The 21,384-nt window shown below is 33.9% G+C and overlaps 1 protein-coding gene across 1 annotated transcript in view; it reads right to left on the bottom strand.

Annotated features, from left to right (window-relative positions):
• Positions 1–11,181: 11,181 nt before the first annotated feature.
• The window catches only part of TBX20 (T-box transcription factor 20), a gene marked incomplete at both ends in the record, with an annotated part of 47,184 nt that continues 36,981 nt past the window's right edge, over positions 11,182–21,384 (bottom strand). Inside the window, 2 exons of the mRNA XM_081286475.1 lie at positions 11,182–11,522; positions 12,821–12,933. Of these exons, the coding sequence (XP_081142601.1) occupies positions 11,182–11,522; positions 12,821–12,933 (454 nt within the window). The remainder of the gene's footprint in view (positions 11,523–12,820; positions 12,934–21,384) is intronic.

The following is a 21,384-nucleotide window of genomic DNA, read 5'->3' as shown; positions in this document are numbered from 1 at the left end:
AATGACAATTTTTACTCCATTAAGTGAAAAATTGTTGAGTTATCCAGGTTTTATATTTCTTTTTCACTTTTCTAAGTGTCAAATAATTCAATAAATCATTGTCAGTAGGAATTTGCTCTACATTTTTCTCTTTTTCCATTTTATATTAGAGCATTCTAATTGTACATAATGTCTATTACATTCCTCCATACCTTTTTCCTCAATCCCCTTTGTCTACTATAATGGTCTCAATTCTATTATTTTTTTAGTTTTTTTTTAGTTGTAGGTGGACAGAATACCTTTTTTTTTATTTTTATGTGGTGCTAAGGATCAAACCCAGGACCTCATACTTGCAAGGTGAGCACTCTACCACTGAGCTATATAACTCCAGCCCTCAATTTTATTTTTTATTTTTTTTTAAAGAGAGAGTGAGAGAGGGGAGAGAGAGAGAGAGAGAGAGAGAGAGAGAGAGAATTTTTAATATTTATTTTTTAGTTCTCGGCGGACACAACATCTTTGTTGGTATGTGGTGCTGAGGATCGAACCCGGGCCGCACGCATGCCAGGCGAGCGCGCTACCGCTTGAGCCACATCCCCAGCCCCTCAATTTTATTTTTGATGAGGTCCTTTTCTTTCCTTTTTCTCTCTTATGTTTCATATATGAGAAAAAACTTAGGACCTTTGACTTTTTGAATCTGGCTTATCTTATTAGCATGATGTTCTCCAATTCCATTCATTTTCCTGCAAATGCCATAATTTCTTTCTTCTTTATGGCTGAATAAAACTCCATTATAAAACTCTACCTTTTTAAATCGATTCATCCATTGCTGGAGAACAAGGCTGGTTCTATAGTTCAGTAATTATGAATTGTAGTGCAATAAAATGGGTAGGCAGGTATTGCTATAGTTTGCTGACCTTAATTCTTTTGGATATGTTTTAAGGAGTGGCATAGCTGGGCCATATGGTTTTTCCATTTCTAATGTTTTGAGGACCCTCCATACTAATCTCCACAGTGGTTGTACTAATTTACAATCCCACCAATAGCATATACACATTTCTTTTCCTCCCGAATCCTCACCAACATTTATTATTTTTTTTTGTATTCTTAATGATTGCATTCTAACTGGAGATGAAATCTCAGTGTAGTTTTGATTTGTATTTCCCTGATTGCTAAAGATGTTGAACATTGTTTCATGTATTTGTTGGAGCTTTTATATTTCTTAATTAAGGTTGTATACATGGGTTCAGAAAAGACAAGGTTGATGACACAGCTAGCCTGTGGCTTGTCCCCCAGAGTTTCCTTTGCAGTAAGTTTTGTCCCCAGTATAGCAGAGTTGAACTGGTGAACCCTTTAATAAGTGGGCCCGAGTTGGAAGTGACTAGGTCATGGGCACTCCACTCTCATGAAAGAATTATGTGGTAGGAGTAGATTCATTCCCATAAGCTCACCTTTATGAAAATGGTTCATGGGTAAAATAAATATTTTATAAAAGATAAATAAATATTTTATAATCATCACCATATTAACGATCAAAATGGAGAATGGATTGTGTACATGATTTTTATTTATTTTCTAAGGAGTCCAAAGAACCAGCTTTGATTTTGTTCCCTAGGGGGAAACAGAGAGAAAACTAAAAAAATAAATAAATAAACAGGAAAGAAAAATAAACTAACATAAATTACATAACTTAGGTTTCACCTGAAGCTATCAAATAGCATAAATGCTTCTTTTTACAGATAACAGAAGTTGAGGCAGAGAGAAGATTCTGGCAGCCCACTCTTATAAGTATACAAAATTTAACTTCCCTGGAAATCTTCAAGATTGACATGTTGAGCTACCTATAGAATTGAAATAAAAGATTTTCTGGGTTGTATTTTTCTTTTTCCTTTTTTTTCAAAGTTTTAAATAAGAACTTTGTGACATATAATTCACATACCATAAAACTCACCCCCTTTAAAGTGTGTGATTGAGAGATTTTATTAGATTCACAAAGTTATGCAAACATCACCATTATTTTATTCCACATTTTTACTATTCCTGAAAGAAATCTCATATCCATTAGTACTTATTTCCATTTCTCCTTCCTTCCAGTCTCTGACAAGCAGGACATTTCGTATAAGTGAGGTCGTATAATATGTTGCCCTTTGTAACTGGCTTCATTCTCTGAACATGATGTTTTCAAGGTTGATCCATGCTTTAACCTTTCATTTATTCTATTTTACAGATGTACCATGTTTCATTTATATATTGATTAGCTAATGGACATTTGAATTTTTCCCATTTTTGCCTATTGTGAATTATAACACTATGGGCATTCTTATATGTTTTGACATGTATTTTAACTTATCTTAGGTATGTACCTAGGCGTGGAATTGTTGGGTCATATTGTAACTGTGTTTCCAATGTGGCTGCACCATCTTACATTCCCAATAACCAATGTTGAGGCAGTGGTCCAATTTTTCCAAATCCTTACCAACACCTGTTATTATACACAATTAATGATTGTAGCCATCGCTGTGGGTACAAAGTAATACTTTGTTGTCATTGTTATTTTACTAATAGACTTTATTTTTTCAGAGCAATTTTAGATTTAAAGAAAAAAATGTGCAAAATACAGTTCCAATAGATTCCCTTTCCTCTACTCTTATACATAATTTTTATTATTAACATCTTACATTAGTGCAGTACATTTAATGAACCGATATTGATGCATTATTAAAGTTCATAGTTTACATTGTATTTTATCCTTTAAGTTGTACTGTTTTATAAATGCATGATTTTCCTGTATTTTCCATTAAGGTATCAGGACAGAATTGTTTCACTGCCTCCCCAAACTCCTGTGCTCCCCATTCATTTATTCCTCCCTCTCTCCTTCCAAACCTGGAAACCATGGATGTTTTTATAGTCTCAATAATTTTGTTTTCTTCCCGAATGTTTTATAGTTGGCATTTTATAGTGTGTGATCCCTTCAGAATGATTTTTTTCTTTAACAATATGCATTTAAGATTCCTTCAAATCTTTTCTCAGATTGATAGTCCTCCCCTCTTTCTTGTGGTACTAGGGGTCAAACCTAGGGTCTCATGCATGCTGGGCAAGCACTCTACCATTGAGTTATAGTGTTTCTTTTTATTACTAAATAATATTCTGATGGAAGGATAATGGATGTACATCTGATCATCCATTTACCTGTTGAAGAACATCCTTAGTTGTTTCCACATTTGGGCAATTATGAATAAATCTGCTATAAATATTCATGTGCAGATTTTTGTGGGACATAAAATTTCAAATCATTTGGGTGAATATCTAAGAGCACAATGGCTGGATCACATGATAATACTATGTTAATTTTGCAAGAAACTGATACACTTGTGTTGTAAAATGGCTATACAGTTTGCAATGCTGCTTGCCATTAGTGAGAGTTCATGTTGTTCATCAACAGGATGGTGTTGCTAGTGTTTGGGATTTTAGCCATTCTAATAGAAGTGGAGTAGTATCTCATGTTTTAATTTACAATTCCCTCATTGCATGATGTTATTTCTTTAATGTTTAAGTAATGTTTTATTGATATAATTCACATAATATGTAATTAGTCTATTTAATGTATACAGATAATGATTTTTAGTATATTCATAGTTATGTCAGACACAACATTCAATTTTAGAACATTTTTATCACTCCCAGAAGAAATCTCATACCAATTACAATCACTTCACCTACTAACTCACCTCTCCCACTCTCAGTGAGCCCTAGGTAACTACTAATATTTTTATCTCTATAAATTTTCTTATTATGGACAATGCATATAAATGGAATCCTGTAACACTGTAGTCTTGTTGATTGGCTTCCTTCCTTTTTTGTTGATATAATTCACCTAATTGCAAGGTTCATTAATGTTGTAACTGAACGTTATTCCTTTTCTTTTTGCAGTGCTGGGATTCATATGGTTATTTTCCATGTGTATACCTTCATAGGGGAGATGCCTGTTCAGTTAGATCTTTGCCTTTATTTTAATTAGGTTGCTTTATCAGATATGTATTTTGAAAATATTTTCTCCTACTCTATGACTAGTCTTTTCATTCTCTTAATAGAGACTTTCACAGCATGGAAGTTTTTAATTTTGATGTAGTCCATTAACTTTTTTTAAATCAATAATTAACATGCTTTCAGTGTTACATCTAAAAAAATGTTACTTAGATTTTGTTATCTTTTAAAAGTTTTATATTTTTGCATTTTACATTTAGGAGTATGCCTCATGTTGAGTTAATTTTTGAAAAGGTGTAAGGTCTATGTTTAGGTTTATTATTTTGATGTAGATATTCAATTGTTCCACTATCATTGTTGAAAATATTACAGCTCCTCCACTGAATTGCCTTTGTTCCTTTGTCAAAGATCCATTAATTTTATACATGTGAGTCTATTTCTGAGTTCCCTCTTCTGTCCCCCAATCTGTCTTTTCTCTTACCAGTACACCCTGTCTTTATTACTCTAATTTTGTAGTAAGCTTTCAAGTTGACCTCTGCCAGTTCTCTGACTTGGTTCAATATTGAGTTGGCTATCCTGGGTCTTTAGCCTTTCCACATAAACTTTAGAAGCTTATTTTATAGCCACAATTAACCTGCTGGGATTTTTATCAGTACTATGCTGAAACTACAAATTGGGAAAAAGTGACATCTTCACAATATTGAGTCTTCCTAATCATAACATGCAGTATCTCCAGTATCTCTCCATTTATTTAGCTTTTCTTTGACTTCTTTCTTCAGCATTTTGTACTTTTTCTCACACAGACCTTGAACATATTTTGTTTATTTATATCACGTTTTTATTTTTCACTTGTTTAGTGCTGATATAAATGGTGTTTTGCTTTTACTTCAAATTCCAATTGTTCATTTCTGGCATAGAGGAAAACAATCGACTTTTTAAATATTAACCTTATACTACAACCTTGCTAATCATTAATTATATGAGTTATTTTTTGTTGTTGTTAGAAGCTTGTTAATTTTTTGTATATTTTTAAAACAATAAGTATGGGAAGAAAAATCCATTTAAACAAAAAGAAAACTGAAAAATAAACTCAGCTGTGCTGCAAGGAGGGCAAGAAGGACCCTCACCTAAGTCCTGAATGTGTCTGTGACAATACTCTTAAGTTGAATATCAGGGAAACAACAGCAAATATATCCTACCTTGTTTTGTTTTGTTTTGTACTGTATATTTAACCCAAGAGTGCTTAACCACTGAGCCACATCCCCAGCCCTTATTATTTTTTTTTGAGGCAGGGTCTTCTAAGTTGCTTAGGGCCTCTGTAAGTTGCTAAGGCTGGCCTTGAACTTGCAATCCATCTGCCTCAGCCTCCTGAGTCACTGGGATTACAGGTGTGCTTCACTGCACAGGCCCTGACTCCTTTTCAGTCGGCTTGTTTTTGATAGATAGTATGAGTGAAAAATATAAAATTTGTTATATAATTTAACAAATATGTTGACATTGTTGGGATCCAGGGTACATACCATGGAAGAGGCCAGATAAAGATGCAATGTGTCAAAGGTAAAAAGGACCCTACTGGGAATGCTTTGGAATTAAAAATAACAATATGTACTCATTTTTGTCAGATGGCAAAACTGGAAAATTTGAGCATCAGAATAATTAAGTATAATAATAAATTATTGAAAAATAAGAATCCTTTGGTCATAAAAGACCAAGTGGATCTATTCTGTTAGAAATAATGTGCTACAAAAGACACTACTGGTCATTTGACAAAACTGAGTACATATTGATATTTCGAATCATGAGTACATATTTGTCAAAACAAATACAGAAGCTAGATTAAAGTGTTGTGTCATTGTTAAATCTTCTGAAATTGCTAACAGTCCTGTGGTTATTTAATGAAATCTTTATTTTTTAAATATACTCTGAATTATTTAGACACAATGGGGCATATGTTCAACTTAATCCATAATGATTCAGAGAGCAAGCTCTATATATTACTTAGCTGTGCACTGTGTGTGTGTGTGTGTACACAGTGTGCACAAGATAAAGCAAATAGTGCTAAAGGTAGCAACAGGTGAATCTGGGTTAAGGATGTACAGAATTTTGTTATACCATTCTTGCAACTTTTCTTAAAACTTGAAATTTTTCTAACTAAATGATTTTTAAAAGATTGTTGTTCAACATGAACAAAAATTTAAGGGTAAGAGCAAACTTGAAAGCAGAAGGTCTGATAATGCCACATATTTTGAAGGACTGTCATGTGGAAGGAGGATTAGGACTTTGAATTTGACTAATCTTATTTCAGGTCAACCTGCTTTGTGTAATATCATTATAGCACATCCAAGTACTCATGGCTGGAATGACAGGTAGGAATTCTTTAAGTTTTATGTGGTCTTCAGGACCATTCAGTACAAGAGGTGCAAAAATCACAGGATTCTGAGGGTACATTATATAAGATAAACAGAAGGGGACTAGGCGTAGAAAAATGGGAAACGGTGGGGTATACGAGTAATGCTTTTGCTGATGTCATTCAAATGTAATTAAAAACCATGCTACAATACTGTGTTATAAGCCCGTGCTGTGTCTGGTCTAGGAGAGGCCAGCTGTGACCACATGGTGTCAATCTTTCTTTCAGGTGAGGAAAAAGGTACCAAAAGTTACAGTGTGTAAGATAATGAGAGATGTAAATGTGTGCGTATATATCAAAACCACACCATTTTTAATGAAAGAAACTGATATCCACACATTTGTACTTCTGTACAATTTGGGGTAATATATAATTTTAAGCTGTTTACAAATAACATGTACTGCTTCAAATATTACATAAGGTTGATAATACATTTCTAGCAGAAATAAATATATTGCACTTAAAAAGAACTTCATTAGATGTTACTTCATAGTATTACGCGTATAATTTCCTTTTTTCCATAGAACATTTCCCAAGCCCTTCCCTCCCACCCTGAACACACACACTTCATTACAGTGATGGTTCTCACACAGTTCAGTAAGCAAACGAAGACACAGCAAACCATGAAACTGTGATAGTCTAAAGAGGCATATCTAATTTTACTCTTTAGGAAATAAAAGAACTTCTTTTAGGTTTTGGAAATTAAAAAAAATAACTAAATACAATATGTTAATGTACCAGAAGTAAAATACAACAAATTGTATTTTTTGTCCAGATATACTATTTCACAAAAATGTTATTTACTTATTACTTGAAACAATGAAAAGTTATTACCTTCTACTTTGTTTAGAGGGGAGAGGGGATTGAAATTATTTGAGAGAGAAACAGAAAGAAGGCTGGAAAATATTTTTGGATTACTTGCCCATCAAATATTTATAAATGAACTTTTCTATATTTAAGCATGCTGAAGAAAAATAAGAACTAGGATATTTTATAAATGGAATGAATGAGGAAGTAATGAAGGAAGAGTTTTATGATTTTCTAAAGTTTTAAATCTGTAACATTTGCTTGTTTACAGAAAAAAGAATCCTTTAATTCTAACATAATATAAAAATTTATACAAAACTCCTCTCAGGCACCACTCACTAGAGGAGCAAGTTGAAAATCTTCTGTCTAGATTTAGGCTAGAGCATCTTCTTGTTTTAATAATTATCAATTCTCTATCCATTTCATAATGAAAACAATTTTACTCACTTAAATTAGTGGAAGATAGAATAAAGTGTTCGTTTTCTTGTGATGTTTCCCTATATATTGCATAACTGAATTTCTGGAGCTTTAGTTACTAAGTCATGATTAACCTTGTCTGTATATTTAATGGGGTATAAAGTCATTCCATCCATTTTATTTGAAGGTGCTCGTTCTCAGTATAACCGGGCTTTATATAAGCAAGACAGTGTGAAAAGCTAATGTGAAACATAGAAATGGAATAAATATCCTGACGTCTTTCCGAAAAATTCATAAGCAGTATGAGATGAAGATACTTCACATTTATTTCCTGGGCTTTTAGAGGGTTTCCTTTTCCTTTTTGTTTAGGAGATGTTTGTGGCTAAAGAAACAAAATGACAGAAGTGTGGATAAAGGTGGAAGAGGAGAGATCTTGGAATGCCCCAGAAGTCACTGTACTGCCTGCAGCTTAGCCCTACACAAGGGTGCTTGCTAGATAATATGGCATTATCAGGAAGCTTTATAATATCATGCACTCAGTGCCCAACTATCAGAAATGGTGATAGGCCCTCCCGGAAAGATACCATTGGTATAAACTTGAAGTGACCAGCAATGCAATACAAAATTGTTAATGGAGACCTGTTACCTAAAAATTTGTGATATGTTAGACACAAGATGGATATATTTATTGCTTGTACTGCTAAAGGTAGGCAGAGGAGGGAAGAGATTTACTAAATAAGTAGAAAGAATAACTGAACTTAAAATTATTGACAATTGTTTTAAAAACAAATCTCAAATGCAGAGCCTACTAAGTTATAAACTGATTTGATTCCTTACAGTTCCACCAATTGGATCTGACAGACAGGAACTCTTTTTAACAGCACTGCACATTTGCTATGCTTTTTGATACTGTAATATACTTAGAGGAAAAAACAAGAATTTATTACAAATGTTAACTCCTGGTTGTTATCATTTGGTTGGCTTTCCCATTAAATATATAGTTCTTGCAATCACCTAAGGTAGAATAGATTTGGAATTTTAAATACTAAGCTCCCCAGGGGTCAATAAGAATTGACAACAGAATCATTTGGAATGACACAGGTGGGGTTAATGTTTACCTCTTGGTTCCCATGACTAGAGTGACTGATTTGCTTGCAATCTGCTTCTCTTGTGCTTTTTCTCTCTAGTTCAGGTAAGACCAATGCTTAAAAATATATCCCATGTAGAATTTCAGGGATCATTTTTCCAGAGCCTGCTTTGCTTTTCTTTAAGCAGTCTACCCTAGTTTTAGTCTCATATTGCTTAATTACAAAACAAAGTTATGAGTTAGGAAATAATGGTATACAACTACATTTCACAAAAAAACACATAAGCCTACTTGCTATTGGGAGAACTTTCAAATAGTAAATAATCCTCTAATTCTCTTTGAAAAGGAAATTTAGACACAGATTCACTTAAGCCAAGGAGTAATTAAGTGGCATCATTGTGTAAAATAGCATCTTTTGTTATTCCTGCTTTAGGAAACAGCACTCTGTATTCAAAGGAATACTGGCAATATGCCAACTATTAAACATTAAGCCTCTATCTAAACATTAGTCATAACTGCTTTGTTTAAAGAATTGCACATCTGTACTCTGAAAGTAAACTACCTAAAGATGCTACAGCATAACATGCAAGAAGTTAGAAATTAACCTACAGTATATGCCATAGGGCTTTGAAATGCTTTGTTAACAGAGTGCGTGCTCCTTTGTAAGTAGACTTTAGGATTCAGTGAAAAATGGCAAGTGTAAAATCCAAAATTGGCATCTCATGGTCAGACTATGTCAAGATGCCTTGTTTCATGGGCTGAACATGCCCAAGAAAGGCATTTGATGTGTAGAAGTCTAACGTTAAACAACCAAATAAAATCTACGGAAGTCTGATGTGATAAGTATATTGCATTTACCCCCCAAATACACTTCTACTGTCAGTAACAATATTTCCCATCTCTCATAATAGATTCAATACTTTTGCAGTAAGAACAGAATAGAATGAAAATTACATATAGATATTAAATTAGAGTTTTGAGGAAATTGGCTAAGAAGACAGTTTACATCCTGTAGCTGGAATGCATTATACCTTGAGTTGAAAGACTATTAACTTCATTAAATCTTTATTATTAGGAAAATGAACTGTTGCTAAATACCAAATGTGGTTACCCAGACTGTAAATGCTAAGATATATGATGCTCAAAAATAATATAGAATTAAAATATAACTAATTACTATTATACACATTAAAGAAAGGCTTAAGAAGATAGCGAAAGTTGAAAATAAAGTGGATGAAGCTCTAATGGACTTATAAGAACTACCAATGTTTCTGTCAGCAAGTTAATATGCAATTTCATATTAAGGAGTGAGAAAATGGTAAGAGTCTCCAAATGTAACACAGTAAGGAAAAAAGGTAAGTCAGATACATGGGCACATTACTACACATGAGCACACTAAATCATGGCTACCCAAGCATTTAGAATGGTCATTCTCAAACCCTGTCAATCAGTGGCAGCAGCAACAAAGCAGATTTATCAAAAATAAGAATATGGGCCCAGTGCATTTTAACATCCATAAAGTCTCCCAAAAGCTGAAGTGAAAATGAAGGGGCCTTTGGCTCCCTTGGTAGAAAAATTCCTTTCAGAACAGAACAACCATCTTTTTATTTAAGCTGTAAGTGAAATAAAGCCTCACATATCATCATGCATAGGCTTTGGAGGGTTCCTCAGTGGTAAATCAGTAGTGTATTTAGAATGCAGCCCAGAAAAAAAAAAAAAATCAGTCCTTAATCTAGAGAGGCCCTTGCTTCAAAACCAACAAGTTGTTGTAAGAAAGAGAATTAGAAATAAAGAAGACTAAAGACTGAGCTTGTCAAGTACTGGCCCTTCAATATTGCAAAAAGAGCTTTGTGAAGGCTTACTACACATATTCATCCACACAACAGGATGCATTAGCATTATCTCAGCTCCTTCCCCAGCAAACTAAATACAAAAAACTAAACATGCTTAAGCTACAGCACTACAGATATTTCTCTATTGGTTCCCACTTTCTACAGGGAGAAACTGACTTAAGTTAGTCATATGGTCAGTATGCTATATAGTATTGCCTCTTTGAAGATTCTTTTAACTGTGGAAAGCAGAAAGAAAACCTATACACACTGATTTTATACATTACTGCATTGACACAGCATTTTTAACTAAGGAGTAAAGCACCTTAACATTCATCTGCCTTATATTATTAAGCTTTCTGGGTAAATTAATATCCTATTAGTTGCAAGATTTAGGCTGGCTAAGAACTTTATGTTGATTCTCTCCTGAACCTAAGACAGGTTCCCAACTTAAGTTCTCTAAGAGATATTCTCCCAACTACAGATGAATCCTGGTCCATGGTGCATTTCCTTAGCATTAGATTTTATTGTGAGTCCAGCTCTCCTCTTTAATAGGTCCCATGTATCTTGGAGAGCCCCTGCTCCAATACCCGCCATCCCACCCACCCAACCCTGCCTATATTTCCATACCCATTTGCACATTCTGGATCTAAATTCTCCCCTTTTTAGAAGAGTCATACAAATGGTGTCATCACAGCAGAGGAGTGGCGTAGTCCCTGGATGGCAGCATAGGGCCCCTGCTGAAAGTAGTGATGGTACCGTGGCATGTGGAATGAAGGGAACGTTGGACCACTCCCTTGCATGGAGCTCGCAATGGCTGATGGGGTAAGAGGCATCCCCAGCCGACTATATGGTGGCAGAGAACCCTGTATGGGGTGAGGAATGGGTGTTGCTATGGATGCTGTGCTGGTGCCAAGAGCAGTCAGAGACTGTGGGTGCTGAAATCCAGGAAAACTAGAAGATGATGATACCCAGGAGCTGAGAGACAAATTGTCAGATGTTGTAAAGGCTGACCCTATGAGGAAAAAAAAAAAAAAAAAACACTCATTAGACTAGAATGGCATTATCTGTAAAGTTCTATTTATTTTCAAAAATATTTAATAGATCTATGATTTGAAAAGACAACTGCACATGAGATTTGTCATAGGCCAAATCTACCTTTTTAGATATGAAGATATTATTTAAATCCTGCATGGAAGAAAGAATTTACTAACTGAAAAAAGACTTAACTCACTAAATGGCCTGCATATTCCCACAGAATGACCAAAACACAATAGCTTGCCTGAAGGTGATGAACTGATTTCCTGGGGCTCCAAATATCTGTGTTCTAACTTTTGCAGCATCTCCATAAAAAAGACTCCTTATGGATGTCTAAGTCTCAACAAAGCTATATAACTTCCAAAGCCACTTATGAAAATCTAAAAGAATAAACTGTCCTATACTGCAGCACCTAAAAGTTTAAACAAGTATTGACATTAAATTTTCTGGCTGCATTAGCAGTTTGCATGGTTAAGTAATAAGAAATATTCTATATTTTCTCTGATGATATCTTCTATAGCATGGACAAAAAAAAAAAAATGACGCTCCAGTTCCCGGGATAGAGCACCTTTGGCCTCTTCTTTTTTTTTTTTTAATATTTATTTTTTAGTTATCGGCGGACACAACATCCTTGTTCGTATGTGGTGCTGAGGATCGAACCCAGGCCGCACGCATGCCAGGCAAGCGCGCTACCGCTTGAGCCACATCCCCAGCCCACCTTTGGCCTCTTCTCAGGACTTCCTTCCTCAAGTGTAGGGGCTCCTCCCTGAGACAGGGAAACTAGGCTTATTCTTCCTCTCACCACTGGGGTCATCACTTTTACGTGATACCCTTCACAGGACAATCCTCTTTTAAAAGTGTTTTCCACTTCTGTCTTTGATCCTAATAAGACTTACCTAATGTACGCAGAACAGATATATTCCTTCATTTTCAGATTATATAGCTGAAGTTCAGAAAGACAAGTAAACTGCCCCCAAGGTTCAACAGCTCTTTGGTACTAAATTACAGACAAGTACCTCCTGACCCCTAAGTCAAAGGCTCAGTGTCCTTTTACTAGAAAACAGTAACTTTAGGCAGTGTAATCACTTAGAACTTGGACAATAATACATGTGGAGATCATAAGATCATAAGGGGCTGTCCCCTCCTGAGAAGGCCCTGAAATCCTTTCCTGACAGTGTGTACCTTGGGGACAGGCTGTCTCATCAAGTACCTACCTTCATTCTCCTTTAGGAACTCTAGCTCCCACTGGCTCCACAACCCCCAAAGCTATCTTACCTCGATTTTGGGTTGTCTGAGTCTCATCCCCCAGGACATCCTCTTCTCCTCCATAGGTACGGATGGGTGAGCGGGCATAGGAATGCTTCTGGATCAGGCTCTCCACACTTTCCCTAGGTTACAAAGTAATATGTAATGAGTTCACTACGAAGTTAAGAACTCAGAGATACAAGGGGGTCTTAAGGATAATTCACTAGTCAGTAAATCTGTTTTCTCAGTCAAAAGGAAACCACTTCAGGGAAACAACATGTGAAATGTGTTCATGTATTCTGTTGTAGAGTGACTCCTCAAACATAAACTCAAGTCCATAAATGCAAGCACATAAAACTATAGGATGAGAGCAATCTCTTGAAACCCTATAAGACGAAGGATAAAGAGGTGAACAAGGAACCATGATACCTGACTACAGGAATATGGAATTTAATGATGTGAAAAATTTTGTGACAGAAGAGAATCTGTGGAGCATTTTCTAATGATTTCACTGACAATGAATACAAAATACTCAAATGATCCAAACGGCACTGATTCAACATCTGACAAAATGTTGCCAAAAAATCCAAAATAATTGATCATAAAAAAGACTTATTGTTCACTAACAGATCAAACAATTGATGATAGTACATGACAATATGGATAGTTTGGGTAATGCACACTTTGAGATCCTTATTGCTTTAAGACTGAAAATTACAGAAAAACTGTGAAGGAGACATCAATGGCAGTAAGCCCCTAGAAAAACTGGTACATTGTCTTTGTAGATTATCTTCCAGTCTGTGAATCAAAGAATGAGGTTAACTTTAAAAACAAAAATTATTTTTGGTACTGGGCAATTGATCTGCTGCTATTCAAAAAAAAATCTATCAAGATTTTAGCCAAGTTAAGTTCTTTGCCAAAAATGAATACTAATAGCACATAAGTTTGCACAGCATATATTTTAGGTATATCTGTGAACTAATGATCAACACTAAATTAACCACCAAATGACCAAAAGAGGATTTAAAATTTTATATTGGTAGTAAATTTCATATTGGAGGAATAAGAAAAATGAATAAATGTCATACTAACTTTTCAAAATGTAACCTTATGATTACACATAGATATACATACTTTACCTGTGGGAAAAATACTATCTAATTCATAGTGCATTTGGTGTTCTAGAAAGCTCATGTATGTGCACAGATGAAAAAGGTAGTTTCTCAGCTAGAATAGGGGATGAGTCTACTTCCATTCTGTTCTTTTGATCTGTGCGTGATCTTGATAGCAAAACCACACTGTCCTGATTACTATAGCTCAAATAAAGTCTTGAAATTAGCTAGTATTTTTTTCAAAGTTGTTTTTGTTATTCTATTCCCTTTGTATTATAATGTGAATTTCAGTATTACACTTTATTCATTTCTTTTAAAAAGCCTACTGGGATTTTGATCAGAATTGTGTTAAATCTGTAGAACAATTTATGAAGAACTGACATATTAAGTCTTTCAACCCATGCACCAATATGTCCTTTCTTTTATTTAAGTCTTCTTTAGTTTCTCTCAGCAGTGCTTTGGTTTTTGCTTTGTTTTGTTTTGGTATCAGAGATTGAACCCAGAGGCATTTAACCACTGAGCCACATTGAAACTCTTTTTTGTATTTTATTTAAAGACAAGGTCTCACTAAATTGCTTAGGACCTCGATAAGTTGTTGATGCCAGCTTTGAACTTGCAATCCTCCTGCTGATGCGTTAGGGTCTATAAACAAGTCAAGATGGTGTCTGGCATTTTGCCAGGGGGAGTGGTTTGTGAAGTAATGCCAGCGAGCCATTAAGTGTGGAGATTCCTTATTGGTTGACTGCTGTATCTAGTTTATGTTAATTAAGATAAGCTGTGTGGATTGTATATATACCCCTCCTGTCCTACAATAAACGGCTCCCACTCCTGCTATATCGATCTACACAAGTTCCTCGTCACTCCCCAGTTATTTTGCTGCAGCCGGACTGCGGCACTGATGCCTCCCAAGCCACTGGGATTACAGGTGTGTGCTACCTGACACAGCCGGCAATGTTTTGTAGTTTTAAATATGTCTTGCATGTCTGTTGCCAGATTTATCTCTAAACATATTTTAGTAAATATTACTTTTTATTTTGATTTCTAATTGTTCACTGATAATAGGTATGTTATTTTTTTGCATGTTGATCCTGTATCCTGTGACCTTACTAAACACACCTATTTACTCGAGTAGCTTTTTTATAGGTTTTCATTTTCTACATAAATAACAGATAAAAAAAATTCTGTGTGAACAGAGATAATTTTGCTTGTTTATTTTCCAATCATGATGGATTTTATTTAATTTTCTTGGCTTATTGCAATAGCTAAAAGTGCCCATACAAATTTGAACTCACAGTGGTAAGAGTAGACATCCATGATTTTTCCTTATTTTGAACAAAATCATTTAGTCTTTGACCACTAGGTATAACATTAGCCCTCAATGTTTTGTATATGCCTGTATCAGACTGAAAGGTTCCCTAGTTTAATAAATTTTTACCAGGAAGATGTTGAATTTTCTTAAATGTTTTCGTATGTCTACTGAAATGATCAAATGCTTTTTCTTTTTTAGTTTGTTAATATGGTCAATTATATATTGGTTGGACTTCATATGTTAAACTAACCCAACATTCCTGAACTAACCCCTAGTCAGTCCTGATATATTATCTTTTTGTTGGACTCAATTGCCTAGAATTCTGTTTAGAATTTTTCCATAATATTTATAAAGGATATTGGGCTATAGTTTTCCATTTTGTGATATCTTTCTTTAGTTTTATCATTAAGGTTATTACACTGGTCTCACATAATTAGTTTTAAAATATTCCCTTTTCTTCAATTTTCTAGAATAGCTTATGTAAAATTGTTATTATTTCTTCCTTAAATGTTTGGTGCAATTTACCAGTAAAGTCATTGCACCTGCAATTTTTTTTTTATGAAATGGTTTTTAACTACAAATTCACAGCCATCAGATTGTCTACTTCTTCTTAAATAATATTTAGTAGTTTGTGCCTTCAAAAAAATTGTGCATTTTATTTAAATTGTGGAAATTATAAGAAGTGTTTATAATATGTTATAGAATATATTCTTTTATTATCATTCTGTTTAATATTTGAAGAATCTATGGTGATATTACTTCTCTCATTGATAATGGTAATTTGTGTTTTCCACCCCCCACTTTTTTTGGGTCAGTATGGCTGAAAGAATTGTCAATTTTATTAATCTCTTCATTTGGTTCCAATGATGCTCTTTATTGTTCTCCTGTTTTCTATTCCATTGATTTCGACTCTAATATTTATTATTTACTTTCTTCCCCTGAACTTGGATCTCATGTGCTCTTTTTGTTTATTGAGATGAAAGATGAGGTAACTGATTTGAGATATTCCTTCAATACTAAAGAAGATAAAAAATTTCCCTAAATACTTTTTAGCAGCATCCCACAAGTTTCTATATGTCATATTTTCATCTTCCTTCAGTTCAAAATATTTTCTTATTTCCTTTTTGATATTTTTATTGCCCTATGGGTTGTTTTCATTTTCTATATAAATAACAGTTTTAGTTTAACATAATTATATAATCTGTTATATAAATAACAGATTTAGTTAGCTATTTAGTTTCCAAATATGTATAGACTCTCCAGATGTCTTCCTGTCATTGATTTCTGATGTAATTCATGTCTGTTGTGGTCAGAGAACATATTTTGTAAGTTACATGCATTTAAATATATTGAGACTTGTGATATAGAGTATGGTCTATCATGGAAAATTTGCAAAGAAGATATATTTGGCTGATGCTGGAAGGAGTGTTTTTAATGTAAACGGGATCAATTTGGTTGGTATTCAAATATTCTTCATTACTAATTTTATATCTACTTGGTCTACCTGATTATTTTGAGAGAGGAATATTGAAATTTTTAAGGATGACTATATATTTGTCTCTTTGTCCTTATAGTTCTGCCAAACATGAAGATTTATTATTAGGTGCATAACACCTAAGATTGCATGTCCTCCTGAGGAGTAGAGCCTTTTAATTAGTATGAAATGATCTACTTTGTCTCTAATAACATTCTTTTCCCTGAAATCTACTTTGACATTAATATAGCCATTCTGGCTTTCTTTTGATTAGTGCTAACATTTAGATCATTTTTTTCTATTGCTTTACTTTCAGTTTATGTCTTTATATGTAAAGTGTGTTCCTTGTAGGCAACAGAAGTTTGGGCTCACTTTTCAATTCAAACAAAAATTGAGGTATTTAGTGAATTTATATTTAAAGTGATTTTTATGTGGTTACACTGAAATATATTAGCTTCCTATATGTTTCCTATTTGTACATCTGTTCCTTATTGTCTTTTTCCTTTATTTTTCCTTCTTTATGGTTAAATTTTTATGATTCCATTTTGTTTCCTTCATTGGTTTATTAGTTACAACTTTCTTATGTTTTGATAGTAGATGCCTTCACATTTGTAGTAAATATCTTTAATTTGTCATAATTTATCTTCAAGTTAATTATTATGTTTTCAAGTATGGTATAAGAATCTCACTGCCTTGTGCAGTGGTACACGCCTGTAATTCCAATGGTTTGGGAGGCTGAGGCAGGAGGATCATGAGTTCAAAGCTAGCCTCAGCAACATCAAGGTGCCAGTGAGACCCTATCTCTAAATAAAATACAAAATAGGGCTGGGGATGTGCCTCAGTGGCTGAGTTCCCCTGAGTTCAATCCCTGATATATGCCTCCCCCCAAAAAAAAGCAACTTACCAATCCCCAGCAATGTCCCACCCCAAAAAATCACAATAATATATTTTCATTTCTCCTTTCCAACCTTTGTGCCATTCCTGTCAAACATTTTGATTTACATAAATCCCACTATGCATTATTATATTTGTTTAAATAGTTAATTATTGTTTTAAAAAATTTAAATAGTATGAAAATATTTGATCTCCTTATCCAAGTAGTTATCATTCCTCCTGCTCTTCAATTTTTTGTGTAAACCCAGACTGACATCTAGTATAATCCCCTTTCACCTGAAGAACTTCATTGAACACATCTGTAGTGCAGTTTGTTTTAGCTTTTGTATGTCTGAAGAAAAGTCTTTATTTTGCTTTTGTTTTTTGAAAGTCATTTTTTTTTTCTGGGTATAGAACTCTAGGTTGACAGACCTTTTCTTTCTGTTCTTTAAAAATATTCCTTCACTGTCTCCTCACTTTGTTTCTAACAATAAACCTGCTCTCATCTTTATCTTTATTCTTCTTATTACAGAACTTTCTTCTGGGATATGAGTAAATTATTTGGAAGTAAAATTTTGGGTTTGGCTTTCAAAATATGCGATATAGGAATGGACCCCCGTTCAGCTGAGAGCTAACCTTTCCTCACTTCTGAAGCAAAACCCTCCTAAGCACTCTACCAAATGCCATGTAAAATCAAAAATTTTCCATTCCAACTGGTTGGATTAGGCACTTTTCCCATTCCTGTGTGAACATTAGGCATTGGTTGTTTCCTGCAATCTTTTCAGATGCTTATATATAAATAAAATGAGTGAATAGTGAATAAACAAATGAATATATGATACATCCACACATATAGATATGTATATGATGAGTTGCTGCTATGAACAATGCATTATTTTAGAAATTGCAGAGATAGCAGTAAACAAAGCACTTAAACTTCCCTGCCTACTAAGGGAGGAAAATCATGGGGGTGGGGAAGAAAAGCACAGTAAATTAAATCATAGTGCTAGGAAAAATATAAATAGGAAATCAGAGAATAATGATAATAACTGTTAGTGTCAGCATTAAATAATACTGAATTTGAATTACTTTAAAAAGTATCTGACACATAGAAGATACGCAGAAAATGTTAGAGCCCTAGAAAAAATATATCTAAAACAGACAAAAATATTTTATTCTCTAGATTATTTTCTCCATTTCTACCTTTCTGAATAATCCTTTTCATAATAATGTGATCCCTTATCTAATGATTTATTAACATTAAATCATTTTCCCATGATTTAATGTTAAAGTGAGCAGAGAAATTTTCTAGAATGATTTTTACAATTCTACTACAAAATTATATCTATCATATTAATATTTTCATTAGGAAATGAAAGCTTTAGTGGTTCTTTTTCACTTGATTACAAATATAATCTATTTTTTTGAAATTCTTTGAGCAGACTTGTTGAAATAAAAACTTCATCATGGTAACTGATGATCAAGCTATTCCATTTCTGAGTGTATATCCAAAGAAAATGAAATCAGCATTCTGAAAAGAAACTTTCAGAGGTTGTGGCTCAGTGGTGGAGCACTTGCATAAGTAAGTGTGAGGCCATGAGTTCAATCCTCAGCACCACATAAAAATAAATAAACAAAATAAAGGTATTGTGTCCATCTACATCTAAAAAAAATATTTTAAAAAAAGATACATGCCTGTGTTCATTGTGCGGCTAAAATATGGAATCAATGTACGTCCCCATCAACAGATGAATGGCTAAAGAAAATCACACACACACACACACACACACACACACAGTAAAATTATTCTGCTATAAAAAAGAAATCTTGCTATTTGCAAGAAAATGGACATAACTGGAGGACATTATGTTAACTGAAATAAGCTCTCTCTCATATGTGGAAATATTTTTTAAAAGTTGATTTGAATACAGAATAGTGATTACTACAGATTGGGATATGAGGACAAGAGAGTAGATAAGGGAGGCTAGATATGATAAGTATACACTGAGTACCTGTGTTGAAGTATCACACCGAACCACATTAACATGTACAATCCACGTTAATAAAAAAAAATAATGAAAATGACAATTTGGCATGACACAGGTCCTAATTAATCTGCTAACTGCCAAATATTTCAATCATTATATGCTGAATTTTGAAACTAGAAGCTTTAACAGTTAACGTCACTTACTCAAGGATTTAATTTACTATAATATTAGAAAGTGACTGTCATTTTGGATAACCTGTATCCTTAAGAAGAAAGTCAAATGACCTATATAACTCATAATAAAATTAAAATTATAACAAATACTCAAGTTGGTATCTTTTTGAGTCTGGGACATGTGTTCTATTTTTAATATTTAAAATAAAATTAGATAAGAATTAGGTGATTGTTTCAGTACAAGCAAAACTTGTTTCAATATCCTAGAGATATTTTCTTTGGTATAGTTATAAAGGAATGGCCATCAAAGGGCCCAAATTATTGATGGTATATTTCTAAGATGTATTCCTCTTTCTGTAATTTCCGTATACAAAATGCTACATTCAAGCATTGAAATTCTAAATAGAATTACAGTATTTGCCTCTCCAAAAGTGCTTTTTCATATAAGAGCACTTAAACATCTTTCACATACACTCAAAAGAAAACTCATTTTCTAAATAACACAATGAATCACTGCCTTGAGAAACATTCTGCCTTTCTATAAAAAATACATTATATTCATTTTGTCCTTGCTAGATCATTGGTATCATTACTTATGCTAGTCTCTAGGAAGGGAAAAAAAGGGATTTTATCGAAGTGATTTACTTGTGTCAGGCCTGGAAGTGAACTGAAAGCAATGGCAGTTCTTATATAAAGGATAGCATAATTGAATTATTGCCTTTTAAGTGATTGAACACAGTGGTGCATATCAGAGCCATCTCTTCGGAAGATGTTACAAAAAGTAGTCAGCCCATGTTGTTTACTTTATGTCTAATCCCTATTTGCAGCAGAATGAAAAGTGCAAAGAATTTACATAGCCTGGAAGCCTATCACAAGGATTTCTAAAATGCTGTATCCTCAAAAATGAGGGATGACTCACCTAATAGGTTAAGTGACTTAGGTCTTTTGAGCTATGACAGTATCTTGTCATGCTCAATTCTGTTAAATGCTAGTGCAAGAGATTTGAGTTTTAGTAGATTTACCTTTGGATTTAAAAGGTAAATAAAATGGATACCATTATGGAAGGTTAGCCTTTTTAGCATCTATTGCTAAATTATCTTCTAGGCAAAAAAGTGCATCATTCTCTTGGGTGATCTTCAAAAGAACTTTTCTGACTACTTTGTTACCATCAATTCCAGGAATAATATGCATGTCAGAGACACAATCAGAGCCAAACATGGACAAAATAGAGGATGGTGACAATGATTTTCATAGCTCCTACCAAAATGTTCAGAACTACTTCAAGTCATTTGAACTATTTGTTCAAACTCTCCAGTGTTCTACCAATATTAGAACTGGCTGCCCTTCCTCTATCTCTGAAATGTCTCAATGCTCAAAAACAAAGCCTTCCCTTTCCCCTCACATTCTCTTCATCACCACTGTTCCAAATAGATTCCTCTTTTACTGCACTTACTAGATTAATAGCAATTATGTGCTTACATTGACTGTCTTCACTATTGGACGACTGGTCCCAGATCAGAAAAAAAAAAAAAAAAATGCTTCTTTTGTCTAAGCAGGGGTTCTCAGACATGGTGTGCATCAGAATCACCTAGGGGGTTCCATAAACTGTCCAGCCCTACCCTAGAGCTTCAGACTATATCTGGGGGGTGAATCTAACATGTTTCC

This window comes from Spermophilus citellus (genome assembly GCF_964194105.1).
Source record: "Spermophilus citellus genome assembly, chromosome: 3".
Lineage (NCBI taxonomy): Eukaryota > Metazoa > Chordata > Mammalia > Rodentia > Sciuridae > Spermophilus > Spermophilus citellus.
The sequence above is the reverse complement of the archived record's forward strand: the minus strand, read 5'-3'. Positions and strand labels throughout refer to the sequence as shown.